This window comes from Eriocheir sinensis, chromosome 4 (genome assembly GCF_024679095.1).
Source record: "Eriocheir sinensis breed Jianghai 21 chromosome 4, ASM2467909v1, whole genome shotgun sequence".
NCBI lineage: Eukaryota > Metazoa > Arthropoda > Malacostraca > Decapoda > Varunidae > Eriocheir > Eriocheir sinensis.
This window is the reverse complement of record NC_066512.1, coordinates 16,273,196-16,296,428: the sequence shown is the minus strand read 5'-3', so window position 1 is coordinate 16,296,428 and position 23,233 is coordinate 16,273,196. Positions and strand designations below refer to the sequence as shown.

The 23,233-nt window shown below is 39.8% G+C and overlaps 1 protein-coding gene across 18 annotated transcripts in view; it reads right to left on the bottom strand.

The window, feature by feature from the left end:
- The window catches only part of LOC127009022 (bromodomain-containing protein 4-like), a 170,707-nt gene that overhangs the window by 4,897 nt on the left and 142,577 nt on the right, over nucleotides 1-23,233 (bottom strand). For 4 of the 18 annotated variants that reach the window (XM_050881636.1, XM_050881646.1, XM_050881617.1 and 1 more), the window contains 16 exons: nucleotides 19,474-19,582; nucleotides 19,190-19,297; nucleotides 18,559-18,657; nucleotides 17,753-17,860; nucleotides 14,227-14,283; nucleotides 12,804-12,949; nucleotides 12,158-12,404; nucleotides 10,208-11,464; nucleotides 7,992-8,153; nucleotides 6,691-6,804; nucleotides 6,192-6,332; nucleotides 4,351-4,485; nucleotides 2,997-3,093; nucleotides 2,727-2,833; nucleotides 2,083-2,250; nucleotides 218-580 (listed from right to left, as the gene is read on the bottom strand). In XM_050881636.1, the coding sequence (XP_050737593.1) occupies nucleotides 218-580; nucleotides 2,083-2,250; nucleotides 2,727-2,833; nucleotides 2,997-3,093; nucleotides 4,351-4,485; nucleotides 6,192-6,332; nucleotides 6,691-6,804; nucleotides 7,992-8,153; nucleotides 10,208-11,464; nucleotides 12,158-12,404; nucleotides 12,804-12,949; nucleotides 14,227-14,283; nucleotides 17,753-17,860; nucleotides 18,559-18,657; nucleotides 19,190-19,297; nucleotides 19,474-19,476 (3,312 nt within the window). In that variant the 5' untranslated portion in view covers nucleotides 19,477-19,582. The remainder of the gene's footprint in view (nucleotides 1-217; nucleotides 581-2,082; nucleotides 2,251-2,726; nucleotides 2,834-2,996; nucleotides 3,094-4,350; nucleotides 4,486-6,191; nucleotides 6,333-6,690; nucleotides 6,805-7,991; nucleotides 8,154-10,207; nucleotides 11,465-12,157; nucleotides 12,405-12,803; nucleotides 12,950-14,226; nucleotides 14,284-17,752; nucleotides 17,861-18,558; nucleotides 18,658-19,189; nucleotides 19,298-19,473; nucleotides 19,583-23,233) is intronic. The other 14 variants (XM_050881668.1, XM_050881697.1, XM_050881690.1 and 11 more) reach the window with 13 other exon arrangements.

Genomic DNA, 23,233 nt, shown 5'->3' with positions numbered 1-23,233 from the left:
CTCGCTCCTTTTTGGGTAAAGATTAATAAGAAAAGTTGGCTAGCAATTTAATACATGCAAAAAACACTACAATTATAGTCTTCACTGAATTGCTGTAGCACTAAATATATAATTTTTTGCTCAAAGTGCAATTCAGTTCTAAAATCGGCCTTGTATGGTATTGGTTCATAAAAGAAAGTTTTGTTTTCTCTTGTGCTAGTCTCTTTCCCATGTTCACCTTATACTCATCAGACTGTGAGCCAGAAGCAACAGAGCTGGTACTGTAGTCCAAAGTGGAGCTGGAGGCCACTAAGTGGTCAGTGACCAGCCGTCTTTCATTCACTTCTGAGGTCTGAGTTGCAATCCTGAATTGTGTCACAGATGGAACATTTGCTATGCGTTTATCTAAGACCTCAGTGTGTCTTTCTTCAATGCTACTAGTAGATTTCAAAGTTGCATGAGCCCAGTCAACACCATGCTCTACATCTGAGGTTTCAGTGACAGAATAGGAGTTCTCAGGGTTGTTAGTTGAGGTTACAGGAACTACTTTAGCAACCTTGGGTCCTGTTTCCAGTTGAGAGGCAGTCAGAGGATTCATAACCTGGGAAGAAGACAGAGGAGAAGGGGTAATGGATGAACTTGAATCATGCAGTTTGCTTATTTGGAGAAAGTTTTTGAAGATGTCAGGGGTTTTAGCAGTGACTCCATCCTTCTTGGGGTTTCTTTCAATATCAACATTATTTGGGTCAGAATCTGGTACAAATGACATTAGTTCTTTATATACGTTTTCTCTATCCTCGTAAGGTGCAATATTGAACCTAACTTTCTTTCCCTCACGAGGTGCCTTAGCGGAAATTATACCGGGTGTACTCTTTCCACCTCCTTTGTTCCAAGGTCTGGCTATTCTATTGAAATTTACTGTTGTTGTGTCTATTACATCCAAGTGACTACCAGTACAACCTGTGCTATCAGAGATTTTGGCACTATCACTTTGGGTTATTACAGGAGACCCAAATTGATGGGAAGAATCGGAAGGATGTGTCACAGCTCTGCCAGAGTTGCTGGAGGCATCACGTTGGACTGGAGGTGACAACAGTGTCTTTGAGTTAGTGACACAAGCAGGTAGTCCACACAGAGGGGTTATATTTTGTTTATTTGAGGGATGAGCTACAACCTCTGGAGCTGTCATGGGGCTGCTACACTTGCTCAGTTCATCACACTCTGGTACTGGTGTAAGGCTCAGTGGGGATCTGGCTTCAGGGGCAGTGCTTAGCAAGGAAGGAGAAGCAGACACAGAGGTCTTATCTCCTATGAGGTGTGTGGACATAGGTATAAAGTCACTGGGAGTTGGCATATTAGCTGCCAAATAAGCAAAGGGTTGAGTAGCATCAGAAACAGGGGAAGGTGGTGGGAGAGGAATAGAACCCTGAGACCCTGGGGGGGAAGAGGTGGTATCTGATCTCAAGCACTGTAGGGTGAAGAAAGAAGAACCATCAGTCATGAGTCACAGGAGGTCAATACTCTAGCCTACAGAGAATTAGCTTAACTGTTGTGGCAGGCACAATTATTACACATATGTAAATCATTTCTTATAGCTGACAATGCAGAGAGAAGTGAAGACTAATGGAGATGGTAAATTAAACTATATATCAACAACTACAACAACTTAAGGTAATTATATTTATCATACAAACCAATGATATGTAAAGGTTGTTAAGTGTTTTACTGCATCTGCCTCCCATGAATATAGACTTTAGAAATTACTGTTAGTAGATGAAATTTTGTACCTTTTTATTATTGACTATTAGGGCATAAAAATATATTTTTACTCATTATACTGAATATACAATAACATATAGCCTATATATATATATATATATATATATATATATATATATATATATATATATATATATATATATATATATATATATATATATATATATATATATATATATATATATATATATATATATTAAAAACTAATTACAAAATTCATACTAAAAGTCAGATACTATGAGTGTCAATGAACATCTAGGGGTTGAGAGGAATGAGGGGTGGTCAGGAGGACTGGTGTGCCGCAGCACCACACGTGACACTCACCTCCTGGTACTGCAAGTGGTCATCTGTCTCTCCGGCCCCCACTTCCTCTCGCTGACTTCCCCATGACTGCTGCTGTTCCAGCTCCTGTTGCTGCCTCATTTGTTCTGAACGCTCCAAGTTTTCTATAATCTCACGTTCTCGACGTGCAATTTCCAGTTCGCTCAGAGTCTGGTGGAGTTTGGTTTTGTAAATAAAAAATTTAACTAATGACTTCCTTCAAATCATAAAAATCTAATGAATTTTTCACTTAATGCATTCAGTGACTTGATATCAAGCTTTTATCAGCATTGATCTACCACCTACTATCTTTTTATTCCTATACATAAAACTCGAATAAGTTTGAAAAGCTTTTTCAAATTATAAATTTATCATATAGTTATATATTATCATTTACTAAATTATAAAATTATCACATAGAGTATATTGCTATTAAGATATATCTTTAAGCATGGAATACTTAATGCATTTAGAATAGCAGTTTCCATCACTAAACAAACCATAGGTGCACTGAGGCACACTTTTAACACTTGTTACTAATCTCATTAAAAAAATCTGAAACAAAATATAAAGCAAGCCAAGACATACTGCAAACTGAACATTCATTGAAGTAACCTCAGGCGACTGCACAGAGTCAGCGTCCTTACCTCCTGGGTGGTGGTCTTGACCACCTTGGAGCCAATCAGGCTGCGCTCTGCCTCACGCTCCTGCCTCAGCAAGTCACTGAGGTCCGGGGGAGGCTTCACAGCTTGCTCTGTGCCCAAAGCATCACAAAGAATTATTTCAGAAGAGTATGGAGAATTCTAAAGAAATATTAGCTCACATAACATTGTTAATATTAGGCAATAACAGCATATTTATGACAGCAAATACACTGCAAACCCTGTGATGGCAGCAGCCCCGGCGTGCCGACTCACCTTCAATGTACTGCGAGGACGTGCCCAAGAAGTCTGACCTGCGCCTCCAAAGCTCTTTCTTCAATCGGCGAGTGGAGTTCTCTCGCTTAAAGCCATCCTATTTACATCACATAATATCAAAGTTAGATAATGTTCTTCACTCTAAACCTCTACTGAAATAAGATGGCTACAGGAGAACTGAAGTAATAGTCCAATAGTGATAATTCCATATTTCTTCATTCAACTTCCTGAGATGTCCAAATCTATGCTTCATCAAAATATATATTACAGATATTTTCTCATAATGTTCAAGTGCCCTAAAAGTTATTTAGGTTTTCATCAAAGTTAATTTTTGCAATGTGATCCATGCAGTCTGCACATGTACTTTGGGCAGGTCAGACCCGCACCTTGCTGCATCACAGGTCTACAAAAAGTTGCATTAATGCTGGAAATGCCTTCAAATATGAACTGTTGTGAACTTCTCTAAAGTTCATAAACATATCTATATAATTACTTTGGTGCAGAAGAAAGAAAATATTACAGCAGCAAAATCATTGCTACAATACTGAAATCAAACTAGAGCACTACTTTTTCATAAAATTGGATGAAATCAGATGTCATCTACATAACTGAGCATTACATCAATAAATGTATACTTCCATGCATGCCAATTTGTCAAAAGCAACAATTAAATACCTACAACAAAACAAATACAGGGCAAGTCGAACATACGACTTGGTTACAGAGTAAAAAATAAAAAGTGTGAAAGGGCAAGAAGATAACTAAAGCTTAAGTCCAGAGATTCTCATATTGAAATAAGGAAGAAATAGTAAAAAGGAAAACTTGAGGAAGGATGGCCTGCACTGGCATACTGATGAAGTACCTGCTCTCTTTTCTGATTGGTCCAAGGTTATGCCGAGGTAAAAGAAAATTGTTTTGCATTAAGCAATGTAATTGCTGGAAATCTGCGAAAATCAAGAACTGCGAATGTTACATTTATTGTTATCTATTATTCCTGATCATCAATAGGATAAACAAGATTTTCCTGCGTACTGATTTCTTTAGATATAATGTGTGTGTGATGGGGTTTAGCCTGAGGCACCCAAGGGTCTCAGGGATACTAAGAATTATCACTTAACAAAGTAAATTAACCTTTTTTGACCTAATCTGTCAATCTAATCTTACTCATTGCATTCTAACAATCCTACACTTCAGAGAAGCATGATAGAAAGAGAAGTATTCCTAGACATCTAAATTTCATGTTTAAAAGATACAGAGTGATAAAACAGGCAGTCAACATTGTGTGGATGCAACTTGAATTACACTGTGAAATAAAATCTGTTTTTTTTGTGTGTGTACACAGTGCTTTACCCACCTCCTCCTGCGCTGGCAGACTCTGCGGCTGCTCAGAAGCATCGCTGTCAGAATCGTCATCGGGGGGAGGAGGGGGAGGGGGTTCCGAGGGAGGGGCCGCCTGGGAGGGGCCATCCGTCCACGTCACATCTAGCACCTGAATGACCCATGTAACCGACATGCATTAAGTGCTCGCTGCTATGCTGCAACACTGATGCCCACTCTCCACTGCACTAGTATACCTCTATGTGCTACAATCACTCTTTCAATTCATAAATCATGAGAGCAGAAAATTACTTGTGGGAACACAAAAATAACATTTTTGTAACAAGAACAAAATGTGTGTGTGGTGCAATTCTCTAAGTTCTCATTCTCTGTTCAGTAAGTTACCATTCAAAATGAAGCAAATGTGCTTGAAAATCATATACCATTCATCAATGTGTATTTATGTGTGGCTACAACTAATAGGATTGTAGTTGAGTCCTAAAAAATGCTTGTTAACTTGAAAATTATAAATCGTTTTCAGGTGTAATCATGAAAATTCATAATAAATAGTCATTGAAAATAAATGTAAGTAATGGCACATTTTTGGTTTTTAGTAAGTTAGTTAAAACTCTCACCACATATATGCTTCAAGCATTTTACACCATTAGTAAGTTATTGAAGCAATGTAAAACTGCTCTATGGGGCAAAAAAGCAACACTTCCAGCTTGGATGAGTCTATCATAAAAATATCCCTATCATGGAGGGGACACAGTGGTGTAGCAGCACAACAAATGCTGAGCACAACCTTTGCATGCACAAGCTGCACAACAGTCAGGAACCACCACCCACGACTACCACAAGAAGGAAGGACACCAAGATGAAGCCCCTCCACCATAGGCCAGACACTGAGCAAATACTCTTTAACATTTACTTATTGAGACACCAGATTCTCACATCTTTACTCTCAAGTCACTGAAGAGTCTGAATAATTACTCTGGCAGCAGTGTTCAGCCTTTGGTGTGTGGGGAGGAAGGAACATGCCAAGATAAACAAAAAAAGAATATGTCTATGTCAGTTTTTTAGTCATAAGGAAAGCATTCTGCATGTTTGGTTTATGTCTTTTTTTCCTTCTAAATTCAACCCATTACTACAGACATCTAAACAACTATGCTGCACTGAATAAAAACTTTAGGTGTTAGTTATATTAAAAAAGTAAACCCCAAACATGTAACCCAACAACCCAGCCTTAAGCTGATAAGTCCCATCATTAAAGCTTGTCACCAAAGGTTAATCATGATTTTGTATAACTTTTCAATTACTAACTAAACCCAAGTACCCAATTAGGAAAAAAATATTAGGAATTAACAAATAATTGATTTTTGATAACTGTGCTTTATACTTCAATGAAATAATTATAACCAAAAAACCTGAATTAAACTGAGAAAGTATTTTGTGAGTTATTCTTTAACTAATTCTGTATTTGAACTTAGTGTAATGAAACCCATTTCTATAGATACCACATAGTCTATCAAACAATATGCAGTTTACTAAGCACTTTCATAATAGAATCTTAGTGAAGATTTAAACTGAAAGTATATCAGTCAGCTGCCACAATGGTGCCCACACCTCAGACTCAACACACCTGGGCCAACTTTTACACAATTACAGCAGTCACAGTTTTTTCGAGTTATAGAAAAAGGTAATGGAAGGCACAATATTTTGTTAGTCTTTGTCTGAAGACCTTGCAAAGCGCTTGGTCTGAAATTCAAATACAGGAAAATCACTTTGAACAGAAATCAAAAGGAAATCAAACAAGTCACTTCTGAAGAGACATTCCAAAAATTACAAACAAATAAGGGATGCCTGATAATGCCTTACCTCTGGTGGCTCCATGGGTTTTGGGGGAGGGATCCTGGCTGGGGGTGGAGGAGGAGGCACCACCTCCTTCCTTACCTCCTCCAGGGTCTGGTACTGGTGCTCCTCTACTGGCTCATGGCTCTCAAGATTACCGTCATCAACCTGCACGAAGGTGGGCCCCAGTTCACACATGAATCTATGTGTCTGTGTCTGAATTGCTTCTTTTGCCACTTTAATGATACCAAAATCTAACACTAGAGCTTCAAAAAATATCAACACTTAACCTATAAAAATAAGTCCATAAAAATGTACACAATGAATCACAAGGTTCCAACTTATGGTTAATATAACACATGGACTGCCTTCACACACCCCAACCAGGCTAAAATAACATCTTTTCTAACTCTGAAACAACTTGAATAAGATGTTTTCTTAAAGTTTTTAAATCCTTAGTCTTTGGATAACTGTAAATAATGAATGGATATGAATGGAATATAATATACACGAGGATCTTCATTACCTTCTCGTAAATATTTTCATAAGTGGGTTCATCAGTTATATTTTCATAGATGTTTTCTGGATGGTCTGAGGAATCCTCCAGCATTTCACCAACTTGTTCATAATCATTTATAACCTGTTCAAGAATTGCAACATACAATAACTAGGATATACAGGAAAAAACACTTAAGCCTCATTTAACATCAATATTTAACAATCACTATCCAATTTCAATGACTATCTTTTTGACTGAAGTACAAAATATGTTCTACAATACACCTCTGGAAAGGGTTCCACAGTGATTTTTTAATGATGCTAAATGAGAGCTTGATGCACAAACAGCAACAAACATATTGGGCAAACAAGACAAAACATGGACATTGCACTAACACATACACAGAGAAGCAACACATGTGCACACGTGTCTTTAATTTCTTGAGTTACCACTCAGAGGTGACTGATGTGTTACAAATAGGTGGATAGGTGGATTGTGGATAGGAAAAACCTGAAGGGACAAGTGGACTTCTGAAGGCCTCAGTGCTGATATATGCAAACAACACAGTGAATGGACAACTTTGTGATCATGCATGCAGATGATGCTAAGATCACAAGGGAAGGAAAAGATGAAGAGAACTGTAAGATGCTGCAGGAAAATCTAGACAGGATTTGTGAATGGAGCCAGATATAAAAAATAAATTCAATGCAAAGAAAAGCAATGGACAGAAACTGCAGAAAAAAAGGTGGTTGAAGGATATATATATATATATATATATATATATATATATATATATATATATATATATATATATATATATATATATATATATATATATATATATATATATATATATATATATATATATATATATATATATATATATATATATATATATATATATATATATATATATATATATATATATATATATATATATATATATATATATATATATATATATATATATATATATATATATATATATATATATATATATATATATATATATATATATATATATATATATATATATATATATATATATATATATATATATATATATATATATATATATATATATATATATATGGCTATATATATATATATACTTGTAAGCCTGGACAAGGAAATAAACCAGTCCAAATCCTAAAATGAATTTAAAGCCAAGTTTAACAGAGTGAGACATGCAGACAGAACCCTGTGAGTGCAACTCATTACCTGTTTATCAGAACTAGGAAAATAAACAAGTATACACACACACACACGCATGAGCCTAGTACGGCTCTTTTCCTGTATTTCACAACTAGGTAAATACACACACACACCTCATTGATGTCAGCATCACTGTACTCCTTTGCCAGCTCCAGGGAGTCCTCCTCCAGGGCTGTCGGGGGGTCGAGCGTGGAGGAGGGAGCCTTGTTGATGGGGGAGCCTAGGAGAGGTGTCTCCTCAAGCTTTGAAGCAATCTCAAAAACTTGAGCATTCACCTGTTTAAAAAGACGGGGAATTAGTGACCTCCATGAGATGAGCTGACCTGAACACTACAGATGTGCTTAAGCTGATTCAGTTTCAGTGAGACACTGTGTTGTTAATTTTGCCGATTTTTATAAAACTGATTTGATGCATATTTCATGAACATCATATAAGTTGTGCATATATACATTTAAATCAACTATGCTGTTCAAGTGGCACTGTTCGATATATACAAGTGTTTACCTGAAATAATAATATAAGCAACAGTTGTGCTAGAAATGTCTTCAGCAAGATACAATAATAATTTTGTAAACAGAGAGCCAGCTTGTGCACATACATCATGCATGGCACACACACACACACACACACACACACACACACACACACACACACTCTTTTTTTTACAATTTGACTCAATCATTATTCATGATATCACTAAGGGCATTCTACATTAATCTCACTATGTTACTGTTGGATATATTATTTAGAAAAAAAAATTGTAAGATATTCATATTCTTAAAATTTTATATCATTAAGTCAATCTCCAAATTCATCTAAATCAAAGGTTTCACTGTTTATGTGAAATTAATGTCGTGGAATGAATGTGCCTAGAATATGATTATCAAAATTCAGAATATTGCCTTTGATTCTGGCTGAGGGAGTTTGATTGCATGAAGCAGGGACAAATGTTTTTAATATGTATAAAAAAGCATAATGTAATCATCTTCTCTAGATATCCTGAAAATGTTGTGGGAGAGCATCTGCTTGAAGTGATCAGGTCTTTTTACAGAGATGCAACCGTTTCCATGTACGTGAATGGGAGAGCTGAGTTAGAGTCTTGGTGATGGTGTGGGAGGGAGACAGGGGTGTGTGGTGTCACCATGAGTGCTCAATATCTATTGAATGGTTGTACTATTAGAGAAATGAAAGCCTGAGGAGGAGGTTCACGAGCAAGACTGAAAGTGAGAGGTATGGAGTAGCCATTGGTGGCAGGCCTATTGGAAGACAAAATTTAGGCATGAGTAAGATAATCATATTTGAAAAGGCATGAGAGTAGAATGTTGATTTTGCAAAGTTGTACAGAGTTATGGCAGAGAGCATGACAGCGAAAGATTTGATTGGGTGAAGAGAAGATGGAGGCACTGATTGAATTTAAATACATAGATATGGCTCTATACATGTATGGGAGAATGTAGGGGCAAGGTAAAGGAAAGAGCAGTGTAGGGGAGACAGGCAGCAGGTACACTAAAGAGAGTTATAGAAGTATGAGAATGAGGGTTAAGAAGGGCATAAGAAATAGCATTATCCTTCCAACTCTGTCACATGCATCAGACATGGATGTAGAATGTAGCACAGCAAAAATAAGAATATGGGCAGTGGACATGAGCAATACAGGAGGTGGATGTGATGTGTTAAGTTGATATGAGTATATGTATGGGTGTAACAGGAATGGGAGGGGATAGTGAAGTGGTTAAATGGGTGAAACATAGTACTCTGAGATGGTTTGGAAATATGATGAAAATAAATGAGGATGAAAGTGTGAATGGTACATGAGGGCAGGACTGAGAGATATGGTATCAGGGAGGGGCCACCAGTGAAATTAATCAATAGTGGGTGAGTATTGGAGAGAGAGAGAGAGAGAGATGGCATGCGTTAGGTTGAATGTGTTGAGAGGGAGTGCCAGAACAGAGAATGCTGGAGACTCTTCAGCTATGACCCCACCCATGCAGAAATAACCATGAGGAGACAGAGTGTTGAGGATGAAGAAAGAAAGATAGGTAGTAAGCATCAATGAAAACTGCTACTGTTTCTGATCTAGTTTTCTGATGACAAAAGCAAATCTCAGTGATAGACTTCATGCAATAAAATTTAGGTTAATCCAAAACTAGAAAACTTCAAGAATGATGATGAACATTTGTATTTACATATTTCCTTTAGCAGGTTATCTATCTTTATCAAAAGCATCAATGCAGAGTTGTAAATATGCTTTTGCCAATTTCTAAAACAGCTACACTACAGCAGAAAAAGTGAGTCACACACAGAAATTCTGATAAGACGTGTGACAAACCTCTGGGCTGAGGTACTGGAATATAGAATACAAGGGAGCAGATTCAACATCTCGACTGACTTGGCACTTCTCAAAGATTTCGTAGACAGTAGTGCGTTTGGTTGGTCCCTGAACATTAGTAGAATCTTGCTTGCAACTCACCACTGGCTGTGCTTCCACCACACACTCCTTTTCTGATCTAGAACTTTCCAACTCAACTTCCATATAAGGTGTGGATGGGGTGCGTCTTGTAATGTTCATCATGGAGCGAGCTGGCCGCATCTTTACGTTCACCGGTGGTTCGTCCAGATTTTCCAAACTCACTGATCTGTCTTTACTCTTCATTGATTCTTCCCGAGAATTTAGAGAGCGAGGTTCTGCTGCCTGTTCAAGCTGCTCATATGATGCTATCTTCTTCTTCAAAGATGGGTCTCTCTGAGGGACTATCTTTTGCTCCCGAGATGTTTCTTCGGTTTCAAAAGCAGTAAATGATGCAAGTTTTTTGTGGAAATTTGCATCTCTCTCAGGTGTTCGCTTTTTAATGGCAACAGAGTCAGAATCTGGAGAAGTAAATGTTGCTAATTTGACGTGGAAGTTTGCATCTCTTGGTGGAGTTATTCCGCGCACTTTGTTGGTCTCCACGGTCAGGTTTTCAAATGAAGACACCTTTGATCTCAAGTTTGTCTCCCGACTTGGAGTGGTCGACCGCACTCTGGCCGGAGGCTCTGACTCCAGGTTTTCAAAGGATGCCACCTTGCTTTTTATATCAAGAGACCTTCTGTTCATCTGCTTCTGTTGGCGATCAGTCTGTACTGTCGATAAGTCAACATTCTCGAACATTGATCGCCTCTGACTAATGTTGACCTTGGGTGATTTTTCCCTCAATACAACTTTAGGTTCTGGACTGACTCTGTTTTCTTTTTCCATTTCCTTTGAAAAGAAGCTTACTTTCTCCTCAAGCTTTGAACCCTTGCTGGGGCTGGGTGAGCGGCCATTTACACGTAGTTTCTCCTTCTTGTCTTCCTCCTTTTGGCTGGCATTGCTGTTCAGGCTTGTGATGCTGGAGGTTCTCTTTTTGGCACTGTTTTCTGCATACTGCTTGTAGCCTGCTATGGCCTTGTCATAGGTGTACTCTGCTGTGTGGGAGGAGGAGATGGTGGTGGTGGTGGAGGTGAACGATTCACTGATAAGGCTTGAGCTGTGGCCATTGAGGTGAGGCTCTTCATCTTTGGAGCCTCCAGTGTCCAGGAGGGAGTCATGTGCCTCCTTCTTGTCCCCCTGCAAGAAGTCCATGCTAGTAATATCTATTTATGAGACTAAAGCAGACAACTTAGCTAACTAAACCTAGTTGGTGCTTTCTAAGCTATTGCCAAGTCATTCAGTACTAAGCCAATGTCTGAACAAAGAAACTAGTGCAGAAAAACCACATTAATCATAAATATTAATGGCTGCCAGGCAATAAACCAGTACAACAAAAAACAATTTTTCATGGTACAAATTCATACCTACAGAGAAGTTTTGTGTATACAACTGATAAGTTTGGCGTTGTCATTGTTTGCCAAGTGTGTATTAATTCATGCATTTTTAATTTACTCAGTGATGATTTCCTGGTACCTTTATGCTCCTTTTATAAGAAAAGGATTATGATTACATCTGAAATTACAGTGATTGTATAACATGAAAAATATATAAACAAATGGTGGCAGATAAACTTAGCTGTTGTGTTGTTGAGATATATAGTTCAAGTAATCATTATAAAAATCTAAATATAGAGGGAAAAAGAAAAAAAAGTTTTACACACCAAGTTGTTAATGGTCTACTCTATACTCCATAACACACTGAATACATTTCCAGGGCAAGAGTGAGGATAAAAGTTAATCTATTGTCTTTCCTGCTATGAACTAAGATAATCTACACAGTCATTAAAATATTTATTCAAGCAATCCTCTCCTTCACAGCCACGCCACTCACCAGGGCAGAGGAGGTGTCGCTGATGTTGTCCTCGGCAAACACTCCGTCGCTGCCAGTGTCCGAGCCGGTGCAGAAGCCAGCATCACTTTTGGCGTCCTTGTTGTCCTGGTCAAGATCCTTGGCATCCTGGTCCTCCTGTGTGTCGGCGATGGAGCCATTGCTCTTGCTGGGACTGAGGCCGAGGCTACTGAGGTCATTGTCATCATCGTTGTGAACTGTCAGGTTGTACTTGCGGCCTCTCTTGGTCCTGTGGAGTTAAAGATGAATATATTTTTTGGTTAAGTCATTTTTTAATCATTTTTTAATTAAAACAGAGCAGGAGCCGCAGGGCAAGCAGGGAACAAAGTCCATATATGACACCCCAAAATAGTTCCAAATATTAAGAGCAAGATGCATCACACTTGAAAGACCACCATTGCCATCATAATACTAATAAAATATATGAGCACAAAACTGTGTAGTGGTTAGAGAAGGGTTGAGAATAAGGAAAAGTTAAATCATAAATGACTGTAATGGTTCACACTAATGTTTTTACACCATTTAATTAATTTAGGTCTATACAATTGTTACAGCATTAAAACACTTTTTTACTCTACAAAGTGCAATTGTTAAACACTACACCTATTTAAACTATGAAAGCCCTCACTTGTCCTCCTGTATCTGGCTGAAGGTCTTGCTCTTTTTGCGCATGCGGCTCAGCTCCTCTTCCTCCTCATTCTTCTTGATCTGGATGATGGAGTCCACGGTGGTCTGGAGACGCTTCCGCCGCGAGCTTTTCCACTTGTCCAGATTCTGTCATGTGGTTGCAGAAAAATTAAAATCCCAGCTCTCATTTTCACAGACCTATAATAGTTACTGCATAATTGAAATAGCCTATATCATAACACTGTTCCCTTTCTTTAGCAAAATATTATGAAAAGCTAAAATAATTATTCATGAAAAGCAAACTAAGCAGCTATAAAATGCAGGTTAATGAATCCACTGAGATTCTTAATGAAATCGTGGTATGCAGGTATCTACCATGTTGGCATTTTTCCAACATCAAGCTACAATACACACAAAACTGTATTCTGGTGCTAAAAATTCAAATGTAAGACCACCTGAGTTGATACACATAAAACTCTTCTCACCAGCTGTAGGAGATGATGGTCAAAATTATCATAAGACTCATACTGATGTAAAATGGCAATAAGTTCCTTTACAGTGAAGATTTCTGTCATTATTCCCATTCCCTTGAGGATGGCAAACAATGTGCATCAGCCACAAAAATAAACAAATTGACTTTCTTGTTGCACAATCAAAATATTTTATCCAATGGTTTTCATCTTAGGTTCATGAACTCCCACGTTATTGGCCTGTGTAAATACTGCTTATGTAACCTAACAGATGCAGGTACAGCAGTATTGCCTCGAGCACACACGCACACAGCAGGCTGACACTAGTGAGCTTCACACAGGTCACTGCAGAGGGTTCTTCTGTCTTCCAAGAAGCCATACAAGGCAGGCCATGTACCTCAGCTGCCTGCTTACATCACCCCAACCCTCCAAAATCCCCTTTCACTACCAGATGGTCCGTTGCAGGACAAAGGTCTTTCTGAGCATTCTCATTTTAATGATCCCACAATGAAGTTTTGAAAATGTTATATTTTCTACACAGCCAGCCACGATTTTTCAGTTTGAAATTTTTAAATAAAACTTCAACAATATCAATATGGGTATGATGCTGTTGGTAATGAAACTGGATTGTACCATTTGCCTTAAATAAAGGTAATCAGTACTTGATCTCTGAATGAGGGTAATATTAGATGAAACAAAACAATTACTACTGCAAATAAAATTACAGTTTCTTACTATAGCCATACATGATTTTGTTGCTACAACAAAAGCAATAAATATTTACAAAGTAAATGTGCAGCAATTATTTGTGTCGTGAGCAAGAGCACAAGATGGCCTGAGCCACAACCCTGCCGAGGGATGCACCCGGTGCACAGAGAAGAGAGCCCAAAGGAACACAGTGCAAGAAATAACGGCAAAGTACAACATATTACATAACACTACAGGGACACTTACCGACTGCCAATCAGAGCCTTCATCTAATGCGCCCTTGCTGGATGAGGAGGAGGGCTGCTAGTGGAGGAAGGGACACTGTCAGTGGGTATCATACACTCACATGGAACTCATTATGCAAGCATGCACTGTTCCATTTCCAAACCTCCAACCATTTGTCCATATGTCACTTTGAAATATTTGATGAACCTTTACTAAGTTTTATTATATAAGTATGATGGTAAACCTGCTGTTCAGGTATGTACAACTGGTTTCCCTTTTATGAAGAAAGGAGGCAGTGTTCCCAGATACTCAAGTGTTTTTTTTAATTTTCTCTCATTTCAAGTATATAAATAACTCTTCAAGTGTAATACTGAATGGAGAAAGTGGAGTCACATGTTCTAACACAGACAATGCTGGTTGTTAGAGGCTTCCCATGTATAGAGAAATGTCCACGATGTTATGTGAGGGAATTTGATCATCACTGCTTTTGAAATGTATATTTACACACATTTTCTCTTGATGCAGAGGACCTTGAACTACCAATTAAGTCTTGACTCTGGCATATGTGCATAATGGTAAACATTTACTACACTTAATATTTAGACATGTAAATCTGTTATTTTGCAAAAATTTACTACACTTAAAATTTAGACAAGAACTTGACTTCCCTCACATTTTGTAAATCTATTATTTTGCAATGTTCATTTTGGAGGCAATTCTTACAACAGGACTGCAGTATTAATACTCCTTTTGTCCTGCTATAGACTGGTCTTGAGGCAAACATGCACCACAACAGTATCTGGGTAACACACCTTTATAGTCAATGTAATAAAAGTTATGAAAATACAGTGATATGTCTACACAGAATCGTAACAGAAACATTGAATGTGAATATGGAACAATGCTTAGGAGGAAGTTTAGACAAGGTAAAGGATCTGAGCATTCAAAACACACACACAAAATAACATCCTTCTGGTCACAATGTGTAATCTCTCACAAGCACAGAAAACAAAAACAGGGTCTGAGGAAGTCAACTGAGATGCTGCGTAATTTGTTCAAAAATGTGATTATTGTAATCTGTCATTCATAAGGCAGACAGTATTTACAACAGAAGTTTATTTAAAAAAAAAAGCTCAAAATAACAAGAGAAGTGATATAGCCCCTATATGAAAAGCTATATATATATATATATATATATATATATATATATATATATATATATATATATATATATATATATATATATATATATATATATATATATATATATATGTGTGTGTGTGTGTGTGTGTGTGTGTATTTTGTTGGGGGCTAAAAGCAATCTCCCAGTGGCTTCCTCTCTGCACCTGACATCTCATCAGTGAGAGCATCAAGGTTGAATTCACTCTGACTAATTAATGAAAATATGGTAGTTCTTATTTTTGGGTGTTAGGGCATATGAACGTTAAAACAGAGAACCACGCAATATATAACACATTTCATAATGAAAATCAATTATTTTAAGCAAATGTTAAAAAAAAATATTTAGTATTATTAGTTTAGTTAGTAATTACATGAAATCATATATTAACCAGATTAGTAATGTTACAGATCATCAAGCAATGCTCTTAGTTCACATGTACACCTGATATAAAGCTGTGAAGATAATGTCTGCATCAAACAGGCCAGTGATTTCAGGGTCAACATTTTAAACGTTAGTGTGTGGCTGATGATTCTAAGAGAACCCATTTTCTTTGCACACTTTTATATAAAAAAGTAGCTGGTGGAATACCTTGGCTTGTAACAGCATGACAAAACTAACCAATAGAAGCAATAAATGAATCCAGTGTTAATTTTTTAGTTACTTTCTTAGCAGTAGCATCGTACTTTTAAAAAGTTGCATAATTAAAAAATTATATCAAATTATATCAATCAGTATAAACAAAGTAGTACATCTTTATTTTATATAATCTTTCTAACTTCGTATTGATTAATAACTGTGATCATAATTCCCCCACATTCCTTCGAACAGTAGACAAGCAGCACTCGTATGCTGAGAAATAGCATGGCTAATCTGGATCAGCTTTCACTCACACATCAGGTATTCTCCTTACCTTAGATGCTGATGGCAGGTGATAAATAAATACTGTGGCCCACAAATAACCCAAATATGAGTAAAATACATGCATTACCATACATGCTTGCCAGCTCATACAAAAATATAAAACATCTCAACTTCCATTCAGTACCCTTCATCCCAACAACTTGTAGCAAATACAGATGCATACCGTACATACCCTGATCAATACAATACCCACACCTTATAAATTGTACATTCCTACACCACACCCACACTGTACTCCAAGCATTCCACGTACAGTACCCCAACAGCCACTTGCTCATTCCCAGTGACAAACACACTGGTCATCCTTTCTACACAAAGTACCATACCAAGCCAGTGCTCCCAAGGAAACCCACTGATCCCAAGCTTCATCTTGCTGTACACATCTTTTCTAGGTGATACCTCTATTTTGTTGTCTCAGGCTCTTTGAATAATATAAAGACTAAACAACCAAATTAACTTAAAACAATCATTAGTACCCTTCAGAAATTTTAGACATGTATAAGATAGCTACATAAACTTTCAAGATAATCAAATCTGTCTGAGAACTCGCTGCTATTAAGAATAAGATAAAATGTTATGCAAGTTTAGTAAATAAGTTCCAACAAATCACCACCAACCAGTCAGTGTTAAACCTTCCTTGGTTATAACTTTGGGTGTTAGTATATTTTTTTGCCTCCCAAAACTGATCAGAATAAATCAGCAATACTAAAACTACAACTAGTATTAATAAGATAATGATTCAAGTGGTAAAAGGCTTTGTATTAGATACTAGTTTGAATATGAATAGAAAAAGATCATGTACTGATTCATCATACTTTGCTGGCGTTATAAATTTTGTTTCAGGAACCTGTAAAATTGGTACTGTTCAAAGCTATAGATCTTTTTTACCAAAAAAATTTCTCAAGTGGTCCAAAGCTGGATAGTACTTCTACAGTCTTTGCATGGTCAACATGTATCATCACCTTTTCTTGTCCATATGGTCTTGCTCAAATTGATGTTCTTGTTAAGAACTATGCAGAAACTGACAAATCAGAAAGGTAAGCTAAAGGTGAAATTGGGAACATGAACAATAGCTGTGCATTGTATCAGTGTTCATCGCAGTCACCTCAGCTCTTGAGCCTGTGATGGGTAAGCACCTGATATCCAAGGATGCTGGCCCAGTGTGGCATCCATGTTATCATGATTCACTCTCCCCATGTTTCCCAAGACCAGCACAAAATAAAAATGATTTTAGTCCACTTGAGGAATTACATTTTGCACTGGGACAGACCAGAGATTTAAACTGCCTATTTTGAATACCAATCAACTACTGTGTCCACAAAGCCAATTACTTTGTCATATCATTTGGATATTAGAGTTTTTTAATTTCAGTCACACATTTAGCAAAGGTAACTCATGAGACTATAGCATTTGCCTAGGTGATATGTAGAGTCAGAGACCCACCTCTTGCCATTCTGTTTCCTCGTTGACCATAGTTTTTCTCAACTCCTTTACTTCTTCAGCTTTCTTAAGCTGCTCGGCGGCTGACTTGTAAAGGCCGGCCGGCCCCGTCTGCAATACAAATAGGAGAGTAAAACATTTGCTGCCAATGCGTATGGGATGCATGCACTATGTGTGAGGAGCTGCTTCTATTCTAAGGTTGAGCAAAAAAGTGCAACAAAATATATGTTATTCATTGTTCATTACTGAAAAATGGATTATGTTACCCAGGAAATCTACAGAAACTGCTGAGAACATGTATAAGCTGTGCAGTACAAAAGTTCTATGCAGTAAAGATATCAATGAAAAAAATCTACCTAATTAATTAAATAAATCCAATGCTTAACATAATTCTCTTGGCATCCTTAGTGAGTAAGACCCCTGGCTCAAGAACCAATAGCCAGCAAGCTTTGATTATATATTAGGCTAAACTGTAGTGAACAAAATTGATGTGACCAAAACCATTATAGAACTTAAGGACTGTTATGAGACCTCATGAAGTGCAACAACATACAATATTCCAGTTACTCATATAACAGCCACTGAAAGCCACAAGGTAGCCCAGGTGTACATACTCTCGACTACTAAAAACTCGTAACTCAGGTTACCTGTGGCTGGTTGTAAAGGGGGGAGTGTTTGGGAGAGACCTTCATGACAGGATGGAAGGAGGAAAAGTAGCTGTAAACTATGACATCCAATACTTGACAAGACAATATTAGCAATTCATTTAATAATAAATGGGCATGCAGTGTAACAAACAGGTGTCGTACATTTACCTTGACAAACTGCATGGCAGCATGGTTGATCTTGGGCACCGCACGGGATACCCTGGTGGGGAGGTACTCCTGGATCTTCTGGTCCAGGTTGACCTGTGGGGGAGCACACACACACACATACACATATCAGTCATGAGACTCAGGCCGCCCCACCAGCAGGGCCATCCATGTTTTTAGCAAACCAGTTACTGCTGTTGACTTCACTGCTGCATTTTATCTATGAATGAAATCTTAGCACAGCATCCTGCTCACCCACACATCCCACACACTACGCAACAGCTGGTCAACCTAACCTGAACCCATATTCTCAGACCCTTCGACACCTTAGTACATTTAATTACGAAGGCTCTGTATAGTAGAAGTTAGAGTGATATGTATGGGCGGTTTCATGACCCAGGCGATAAATTTACAAAGTTTCTGTGCCACGAACGGGAAAACACTTAGAGGAGCCTATTTTAACTTCTGTGACCTTCAAAAGAGCCAGGTGCGTTTGAGAATCCGAGTCCTGATGATTTCCTTGGCTTCAGTTCCATAGAAACAAATCAGCTACCAATTACACTTATAAGTCCACCTGATGTGTGCTAAAATTATAATCTGACAACAAAACAGGTCCGCCACTACTCACAGTTGACTTTTTCTCGTGCAGGGAGTCGAGGGACATAGCTCTGGTGGGCACGGCGTGTGGGGGCTTCTGGGAGGCCGCGGAGCCCCCGGGCCGCACGTTCGCCGGCATCTGGAAGGGCAGTGTGTGATTTAACTCTCATATTTCCTTAAGTCACCACCGTTTATTTATTGCAAGTTAAGTGTATGCATCATCTGGAAGGGCAGTGCATAATTTGGCGCCCCACTAAGCCTCGAGGTGCTTGGCATGAGCTGCAGGGGCGCCCCACCAAGCCTCGAGGTGCCTACCATGAGCTGCTGGGGCGTCTCAGTCTTACCTCGACGCCGCTAGTGTGCTGTCCTGCTGGAGGTGCCGCGGGCCATCACGCGACCCGCCGCCTACTCCTGCTGGCTGCTGCTGTAGAAGGCAAAGAAACGTCCATTAGGAGAGAGAGAGAGAGAGAGAGAGAGAGAGAGAGAGAGAGAGAATGATGATGATGATTTGTGGCATTGGAGAGACGGATGAAGTGAATGGAATAAAGAAGAGAGGGAATGGGGGGAGGTGGGGGGGAGAACTCAGAAGGGAAGGGTAGGCTAGATAGAAGATGGGAAGATAGAGATAGGAAAGATGGGAAAATATAAGAAGAGAGGAAGACGAAAGGGAGGAGAAATAAAAGGTCTGTCACCCCTTATTCGGCATTGCATATTTTTTTTTTTTTTGTGAGATCTAGATTGGGGAGAATTTCCTTGACTGTTAAGGATTTTATTACAACGTATTAGTTTTTTTTCCTTTCTTCATCTATGCACATGTTTACAGAGTAATGTGACGTTGTCCTTTCTATTTTCTTCTCTATATAAAATCCTCCTCCTTCTCTTTTGCTTTCTGCCTCCAAATTTGTGGTCGTTTTGCATGTCGAGTCTCCACAAACATTCTCCTCGGTTATGTAAATTCTGAACTCTCCTGAAGGGCTTTTTTTTCGACCGTCTTCCATCACAGGTCCTCCAGCAGCCTCCTAGTCATGGCGGGCCGAGACAACGCTGCCAGTGGACTAGGACAAAGACGAGGTGCTCAGGGTCGACACACGCCGTCACGCCACAACGCATGACAAATAGCCTCCATTAGTCATGCCCAACAGCGTATTTCTTAGCCTACTTATTTGCCGGCGTGGCTAAGGAGCGGCACCAAATCGAGCATAGACTGGCCTCAAGTTTGACCAAGTTTACACTCTTATGGGAAGACACCTCAGTTCATTTTTGCCACGGTCCTCCTCCTTCCCTTTCCCTTTGCCTCCCACTCGCCTCTCCCCTTTTTCTTATCTTTCCTTACAGCATTATGTCCCGCATCCTTCACCTTCCCTTTATCTTCTCCCTCACTTCCCTTTGTATACGCATCCTTCATCTTCCCTTTATCTTCTCTCTCAGTTCCCTTTGTACACGTCAGGGTTTTTCAAGGTGCTCCTCATTTTTCTTTCGCTTCAACCTCCTTCGCGTGTTCATCAGTTCTTCTCTCCAGCGACGTTATCAGGAGAGGAAGGTGTTGTGTTGGAAGCTTCGAGTGACAAACAATGACTCCTTATCACATCCCAGGGCGTCAGTCAAGGCGGCACAAACACCCTCGTCCGTTATTACCCCAACCAACTCAATTATTCTCAAGCTCGGTCACTTCATCTGTCTCCATTGGCACTGACTCGTCTCTTTTATCTGCCATTACTCTTTTCTTTCTTTCCTCTCTCCACTCGTTCATTTCATCCACCTAACGTATCTCCTTTCTCTTCCATCCCATTTTCTAAACCTCCTTTCCTCTGTTCACTCGTTCACTTCATTCAATATAAGTATCCATCATCATCAACCTATCTCCTCTATCTTCCTTTCCTCTTTCCTTCCCTTCGTTCCTCCTTCCACTTCATTCATTCCCATTACTACTGACCAATCTCCATTTTCTTCCACTTCTCTTTCCTTCCCTTCGTTTCTCCCTTCATCTACCTCCACTGCCACTTCCACTGTCTTCCATTCCCTCCTCCCTTCTCTCCTCCCTCCCCTTCATCCATCTCTCCACGGCTACAGAAACTCATCCTCGGGTACAGGAATAAACAAACGTTATAAACTTAATCTCCTGTGAACTTTTTAAAACTACAGATTTATGTCGATTGTAAGGTCGCGCGTTGGGTCGATCCGGTTTAGAGTCACGATTTGTTCGTCTCCGTTGAAAAGAAAAAAGCTTGGAGAAAAGTGAAGAGAGAGAGAGAGAGAGAGAGAGAGAGAGAGAGAGAGAGAGAGAGAGAGAGAGAGAGAGAGAATGGGTGGTGGAAAGAAGGGAGGAAATACACCCTTTATAAGACAATTTATCTTTTTTTTTTACCATTATGACCCTGTGTGTGTGTGTGTGTGTGTGTGTGTGTGTGTGTGTGTGTGTTTGCTGGTATGCGGAGACGACCTTCACCCGCCGCATTCTCTCCGTCTTCCCCCCCCCCTCCGTCCACAGCCCCCCCCCACCCCCACCCGTAATTAAGCCTCCCCCGGGCGGCAGCGGCAGGCACCTCCTTCCTCTCGCCCTGACCACCACGCCGAAAAAACTCGCTTCGCAGGGGCCAGTTACTACACACACACACACACACACACACACACACACACACACACACACTCGCACACACACATTAATCAAGACAACTCTGTAACTATATTTTTTTTTTTCAATTTGTCTTACTTTGTTGAATAAGAGTGTTACGGGTATTTTTTTTAGCAACATCATTTATCCCGTACATACATACATACATACAGACAGACAGACAAACAGACAGACAGACTGACACACAAAAGGAGTACATAAATACATACACACATGAGATAAAGCGTATGGCAAAATCTCACTTATGTATGCATACTCGATTGCTTCCTCGTTACACACACACACACACACACACACACAGACACGTTGCCTCACCACCCATTGCAGCATCGGAGCAACAGTTATTTACCCAGGGAACCCAAATGCAATAACCTGTATCGTGGATGAGCCAAAAGGTAGAGGAGGGTAATTGAAGCTGCGTGAGGCGCCATTAACACAGCAAGACCGCAGCTCCGGAACCAGCAGGAGGGAGAGGGAGATAGAGAAGGCTAGATGAAAAGGGAGGAATAGATAAGATGGCAAAGGGCGGTGGAGGGCAAAGAGAAAGGAATAAAAGGGGGGGGGGGGGTCAGAAGATGAGGGTGAGATACGCTGCTGGGGAGGATGTAGAAAGGTAGTGAAGGTGTGACTGTGGGAGGGAGTCTTTGGCATGAAGAGTAGATAAGGAGGCAGAGGAATGGAGGGGGTGAAAGCCTAGGGTGGGAGACGCTGAAGGAGAGCCTGTGGAAAAGGGAGTGAGAGGTGTGACCGTGGGAGGGAGTCTGTGGCTGGCTGGGAGAGGTTCGAGGGGCACTGGAGAGGGAGAATCAGGTGGAGGAAGGGAGACGGTGGGGGGGGGAGGGAGAGGCAGGTAGGAAGGGAGCCGAGGGGGAGGGGCAGAAGGGACCCTAACTAATCATTTCCAGCCTCTGAGAGCCCCGAGGCTGGGACGGGGCGGAACGGCCTTCAGGGGTCACACACACACACACACACACACACACACACACACACACACACACACACACCTATAATATCTCCAACGACCTTTCTTCTCTCCCCTCCTTCAAATACCTCCGCCTCCTCCTCCTTCTCCTCCTCCTCCTCATCTTAACTGGGCAAAATTGCGTCTGTGAATGTCCAAGAGTGACTGGCTGATTGTCGCGCCATACCACAGTGTAACGAGTTAAGTGTGACTGACTGGGCCTAGCAGGTGCGGTCCGGCTCTGGGTGAGTGTGGCTAGGTGAAGGTGTCTTTTTGAAGGTGTTGGTGTCTGGGCGGGCGGGTGAATGTGGCCAGTCGCTTAGGGTGTGACTGGCAAAATGTAGAAGTATGTGAGTGTGCGTGTGCGTGTGTGTGTGTGTGTGTATGGGTGATGGAGGTGGGTGTGGGTGAGCCTGGCGGAGTGAGCGGGGCACTGGTGGTTGCATCAGTGCCAGAGAGGGGGTGAGGGCGGTGCCTGGAGG